Below are 6,690 nucleotides of genomic sequence, written 5' to 3'. Positions count from 1 at the left end.
TGGCAAGTGATGTTTGAACAGATTGTTCTGTATGTCTATTAATTCTGTAGGTTGATGATAGAATGCCTCATCTATATGTCTTTACCTAGGGATTTTTAATTTTTACCCAAAATATTTTGTATTTTATACTTAGTTCACCTGAATGAGTTATACTCTATTTGTTTTTTCCAAGATTTTCAAAAACATTATGTATTATATGATATATTCTGTATAAAGCAATTTGTAAATTATTCAACTTCTTTTGTTTAGTTGGTCTTATTATTAAACAAAATTATGAATGCAATACAGGATCTGGATTATGCAATGACCTTTTAAAAATATATCACAAAGCAATGAAGAAAGATTAAAAGGATAATTGAAGGGAAATTGAAATTAAAATATTAAAAAACAGAGGTATATTATATCAATAATATTTCTGTAGTAAAAATATAAATGATTATCTTATTATGTAAACAAACTTTCAATTAATATCAATATTATGTAATTTTATGCTTATTTCAATAATTAATTTTTTTTTATTCATAAAATGGAAATTAAAAGTAAAATATTAAAAAACATAGGTATATTGTATCATCTTTCATCCTTTCTACCTTTTATGTAATAAATATGTCTTATGTAAATTTATTGCTCTCTTCCTTTTATTAGTTATCAATAATATCGTATCAATAATATCATTGTGACTATGTAGTCTGTAGTCTTCGCCTCGAAACTTACTTCTTGCTAGTAAGACTCATTGACGAGCTCAGCAAAAGACAGTTCTGATGATGACAACTATAAAAATTTAATTGTGCTTCAATTTCAACAATAATATATTTAATTGTTCGTGTATGATAAATTGTGCTAGTCCCAAAATATTAGCATATGGTCTGTAAGATAATAAAATAAATCATATAACCTGTTACTATTTTCAAGTTATTATAATGTATCTCTTCTTCAGTTGTTGAAAAATATTACATAATTGTTTTATAATTTTGGCATTGTGCAAAATGAATGAGTTAGATTTACCTGAAAACGGAATTCAGGTTGGACAAATTTTTCAGTGGCTGATATTTCAACAGGTGGCTGGATCTCAATAACTGGTATTTCATACGATGGTACTTTCATCTCTTCAAGAGTTGGTTTTGATTCTTCTAGTTTAGGGAGCTCATCATGCTTTTCTATGAAAAAAATATATATACAAACTTTCAATTTGTGTACATCAGAATTAAAGTTAATTGATTACTCACTACAAAAGTAATTGTTACCATCCGAAATATTCACAGAACCCAAAATTCACAGATGCAAAGACACGGAAAAAAGAAGAAAAATACAGTAATTGAAAAACAGAGATGAAAAAGAAACGAAAATGATTTTGATTCATACTAACAGTAACTTCCATTTTTGTTTCATGATAGAATACACCTTAAATTAAAAGGACACTTTTCCATGAAATGAGGGGATATATAACACTTTGGCAAAAACTTATAAGGGAACGGGAACACTTTCTGAGTGGTCCAAAATGTCAAATTTAAAATGTCATATTCAACCTGAATACTGTAGCTCTATGGCATGTGTTACTTTGTTGAATGAACCAATCATCAATTTTGACCCTTGAAATTTATTTGTTTTTTCTTTTGTTATGAACCTTCATCTCAAAATACTGTAAGATTAAAACATGATGATGCCAATACATCATCATGTGTACATATCATTTTGTGTGAATTTCTTTATCATTGTACATAGCTAAATATTCATGTTCTTGATTTCTTATAATATTGTAATTAATTGTCATAAGAAAACCAATTTTCATTACTTAATTATGACAGTAAATTTTATCTGAATGTTAACTTGAATTGCAGTCAGCACAATGTAGGCTTGTATGAGGATTGAAAAAGAAAATTAATATTGTCATATAATTAGGGTCTGCTGCAATAGCTAAAACAATACAAAAATATAGTGCACAACTTAAAGTATTAGATATCAGTTATTAAGTTACTGTGTGAAAAGAAATTAATTATCACAATTTTTTTTTATCTGCTTGTGCTTTCAAACATACCTGTTTCTTTGGCCTATGTACATAGCCAAGGAAGCATCTTTGTTATTAAAAAAGAATTTAACTTTAAAATTTCAATCCAATTGCCTTTATATTATTTTAAAAATGTCTTACCTTTTGCTTTTAGGTTACTTAGTGCAGCTTTGTATTCAGTTTCATCGATGCATGTCATCCATTCATCTAAGAACTCCTGCTGATGTTTCTCTGGGACTAATATTCCCGCTAAATCTTTAATAAGCTTCCCACTAGAATGTACTTCCCACAGATTCATCAAAGCATTAGGATTATTTGCTATTAGATAAAATACTACTGATCCTTTACCGACCTTGGTCAATTTTAAACCATAACGTTCATAATAGATGATGAGGTTCTCAAATTTTTCATAAAATTCTGGTATATCATCAAAATCCAGACAGTTTTTATGTTCATCAAGGTCATTTAACAAATCAAGAGCATACTTTCGATATGGTTGATCGTCAGAGTCAGAAGGACCTCTTTTGCGCTTATAAATTTTCACAGCAATACCTTTAAAATAGAAAAAAAAAGATAAGTAAAGAAATCTTCAAAATGTTATTCATAAAATAGTCATTAATAAATCCAGCATCCACTTAAAATGGTCAGCTAGCCTCATAACAAAAATCAGGGATCAGGGAGAAAGACCACAATTTGTTGGAGAGGAAAAAAAAATGTATTGTCTACATATTAGTAGACTCTAAAATCGATTAAATAAGCCTTTAAAACCCCCTAAATTATCAAAATTTTTCGGGACTTTGTCCCTTGGACCACTTTCAAAACCTTTTAAGCAACACTCGACCACGTCCACTTTGCTCTAACCCTCTTCATTGGGGATATCTGCTGATTATATTTTAAGTGCCCTTGGATGGAGTAGACTAAATGTGATTTGGAATGAAAAAAATTACTTATTATGACTTTTAAATGCATAAAAGGATATGCTCCTCAATATTTGTCTTCAAAATTTTAATACCTTTAACAATATTATCCATTCTAAAGGTAGATGTAGCCAAACCCATAACAACCTGGTTCTTCCAATGTATCACATCGGGCAGGAAAAAATGGGAAAAAGAACATTTTTATATCGATTATCCAAAAGCTGAAATGAACTACCACAAAAATTAAAAATTAATTTCAAAGAGATATCAACTTTTTTTCTATTTCAAAATCATTTAAAATAATGTTTTTAATTTTAATTTTATTTTATTCATTGTACTTTTTTTTAAATTTCCAAATAATTTAAAATAATGTTTTTAAATTTTTTTAAATTTTATTAATTGCTATTACACAGTATACAGTATATGTTTCTCATCACTGTACCACTTTGAAAATCAGTACTATAGCACTGAAAGTGCCTACAGTATAAAGAAAGGTTCAATAAATAAATACATTATATTAAATGCTTATAATTCGATGGAGTAATAAACCCTAACAAAATCAACCCAGATCAACCTTGGAAATAAAAAAATAGTGACATTCTGCTTTAAATAAGGGATCAGAAATAGGGTGTCTTTTGTAAACTATGAATTGTCAAATTACCAATTTGCCTTTACTGTTTACTTTGTTCAATTTTGCAACTTTCAGACAAAGATATTTGAAATTACATTATATTATTATTGTGTATTCCTTTTTGAAAAGTACTTTTACCAATGATCGGTGGGAAGGAACAACAGTAGGTTTTCAAGCCAATGATGACAGGTGGCGTTTTCAATTACTTACAATCTCCGCAACAAAATTGCCAAAGGGTCGCACTCTTTCCACCTGTGGTCTACTTCATCATAATTACTGACACTACATTATTCTGGTTTTATTGAAACACTTCAATATTATGGCAACATAATGTGAATTGCAAAAATGTCAATGGGCGTATTCGACTGCTTCATTTCGTTGACTACGAATTTTCGTTGAGTATTATTTTTATTCGACCGGTTCATAAAATAGTCTTCGTTGGCAACGAAAATTAACGTAAACCAGAGTATGTTAAGTTATTCATGTGACCAAAACAAACATGGCCGATTGGTCAGTTTAGAAACAACGTTTGCGTTAATATAATTTAGATTAAATTTTAGAAAATAAAAATTATAATATTTACACACATGATGTCAAAAAATAATTCCAAAACTGGATGAAAATATTTTTTTTTTTTACGAAAAACCCATACTGCCACAAGCTGAAGCAATCTTGATTACACAGCGTGTATCGCAATAACTATGCAGCCATTTTGTTTTGTTGAGTATTTACAAGTTTTCTATTTGACTGGTCGTCTTCGTTAAGTAGGATTTTACCGTTGCGCAGATGGGCGTGTAGGTCATGACCCACAGTTTGCGGAACGCTGTACTATAGTATAAATTTAAATTATTTTGTTGTTTGTTTTATTTCAAATTTACGTCTTCATATGTATATCTTTACCTTCACCACATCCAGATTCAATGTTTGAAGTTGCATTTGGAATGTCTGAAATAGAAAGTCAAATGAATATAAATACAATACAAATTCTAAAAATGTAGACAATTCAAAAGCAAATGATATCACCACTGGTGCTAGAAAGCACTGTAGTACACAAAAACATATTGATTTAAATTATTGTATATTTTCAGATAATATTTCAGCTGTTTCAAGATTCATTCCTATTTTTTCTTCTTCCTGGTCAAATTATTTTATTGATAATATACTAAAAATTAATAAACATAGGGCCAAATAAATAAAACTAGGTTTAAAGAAACTGACTTTAACATGGTATGCAATGTATACTCAGTTTAACACTTCAATATTAGTGTATTCAAAGCCGAAGCTCCCTGGTCTCATGTCAAACTAGGCCACTCCAGATAGACTCTCTTTATAGAAAGGCAGAAAAGCTTCTACAAATGGATGTCTTATTGTGAAGCAGGAAATCAAGTTGTACCTCCCCAGTACTGCTTGATTATAAACCATCGATAAAATCAGAAAAAAAAAGTAGAAAACTGGGTAACGACAAATTGTAGCCAATGGTGTCACCACTAGCGGACAGGGAAGCAGATCCTCAACAAGGTTTGGAGGACAGTCATCAAAACTTTTATTCACTCCTTTGGAATCTTTAACTTAGATGAGTCATTAATCTGTCTACAAAATAACTTTACCAATACTAAAAATAGTAGATGGGTCTATTGATGAGCAGTAAAACATGCATTCCTACCCATATGGTTCCTTTCTATTCAAGGTATCAGGTATAATATGTTAAGTACTGTACAAAGTAAATGTTTAATAACATTTTCCAACATACTTGATTAAATTGGATTATAGAAACAAAACAATAAATGTTTTGTCTTTACATATTTTTAATTTTCTGTATTTAAATCTTATATGGTTTAATCATTCTTAACATTGCAATGAATGTATTCTATTTTCCCTAGAATTTCCAAATGAAAAATAATGTAAATCTTGAATTGACAGAATTCACATCAACCACAATACAATAATAAAAGTAAGAATTGTAAAAAAAGGAAAAAGGAAGACCTGAGAAGACAAGTGAACAAATCTTGTGTCGGGACAGCATAACAAAAAAGATATAATAGAAAAAAAAAGAACAAGACGAGAAAACACATAAACCAACAGAAAACCTTTTTTTCAAGTTTCATAAAAAATCTAAAAAAAAACTTTCAATAATGTTTCAACCATGTGCGCAGATCCTGGGGGGATGGGGACACGTTTCCCCACATATTTTTTAGGGGGTTTGGTCCCCCACATTTCACCTCAATGTAATTTCATGAACTGCATAAATGACCCAGGTTTTAACGAAAAAGGTAGCACAGCCTGAGAACATTACTGTACATCCTACATTATAGCAAGATACCGGTATCACTAACGTCTGAATTACCTATAATACATGACTCAAGTGTGCAAGCTTTTGTTATAATTTGAGAAGTATGAGAAAAGTATAAGATTTTCAGCACACAAAGAAGGTAAAGTACAGTAAATATGATAGGATGCAATACAGAATAATTAGATCCCTATGACAGCCAAAAATCGCTGATAAAAAATCATGAGAAATTTGTTGGCACTTCATTTTGACTATAATGGTGATGTGATGATTACAAATTTTATTACATAAGAGTGTCATTTCCAGCCATCTAGAGGTACTATTCCCCCAGATTTTCGCACCTCATTCCCAACCATGGTGGGGCTGAGATGGGTGTGACTCCTTGCAGTAGGTAAAGTAAAGTAAATACATCAAAGACAATTTTTTTAACTTTTATTTTCTGTGCTGGGGCAGCATCAGGGAGATGCATACAGTGTGATCACACCCCTAAATTGTACTAAGAAAAATAATTCTTGTATTGTATTGTTGATATATTATTTTCATCATTATGAACATAGTACAGGTAGGAGTGCAAATTCTGGGTACCATGATATTATTTAATGTGTTACAATTTTCTTGTCACGACTCTTTACACCCCTCAGAATTTTTGACAACCCAAAAGTTTGTCACAACCCTGATATTGAATCCAATCCAACAGGCCCGTAGCCAGGGGGGTTTTTAGGGGTTCGGACGAACCCCCCTTTTTCAGCGAACCCCCCTTTTGCCAGCGAACCCCCTTAACCAGAAAACGATCCCCCGTTTCCAAAATAGTGCAACTTATTACAAAATGGGAGCATTTTTGGCACTGTTT

General features: G+C 30.6%; 1 protein-coding gene across 1 annotated transcript; it reads right to left on the bottom strand.

Annotated features, from left to right (window-relative positions):
- Positions 1–720: 720 nt before the first annotated feature.
- Positions 721–5,220, bottom strand: LOC117104483. The gene is made up of 5 exons (XM_033245335.1): positions 5,217–5,220; positions 4,454–4,498; positions 2,147–2,557; positions 1,006–1,157; positions 721–771 (listed from the first exon to the last, which is right to left on the bottom strand). The coding sequence occupies exons 1-5, from the start codon at positions 5,218–5,220 to the stop codon at positions 721–723; spliced, it is 663 nt and encodes a 220-aa protein (XP_033101226.1).
- Positions 5,221–6,690: the final 1,470 nt, after the last annotated feature.

Source organism: Anneissia japonica, unplaced genomic scaffold, assembly GCF_011630105.1.
Source record: "Anneissia japonica isolate Jap-2015-1 unplaced genomic scaffold, ASM1163010v1 scaffold287870_len75133_cov130, whole genome shotgun sequence".
NCBI classification, from domain to species: domain Eukaryota; kingdom Metazoa; phylum Echinodermata; class Crinoidea; order Comatulida; family Comatulidae; genus Anneissia; species Anneissia japonica.
This window is presented reverse-complemented; position numbering and strand designations above follow the sequence as displayed.

Coding starts and splice junctions, on each gene's coding strand:
- LOC117104483 (XM_033245335.1), bottom strand. Junction 2,558..4,453: donor TGAATCTGGATGTGGTGAAG/GTAAAGATATAC, acceptor TCTATTTTAAAG/GTATTGCTGTGAAAATTTAT. Junction 772..1,005: donor AACCTGAATTCCGTTTTCAG/GTAAATCTAACT, acceptor AAATTTTTATAG/TTGTCATCATCAGAACTGTC.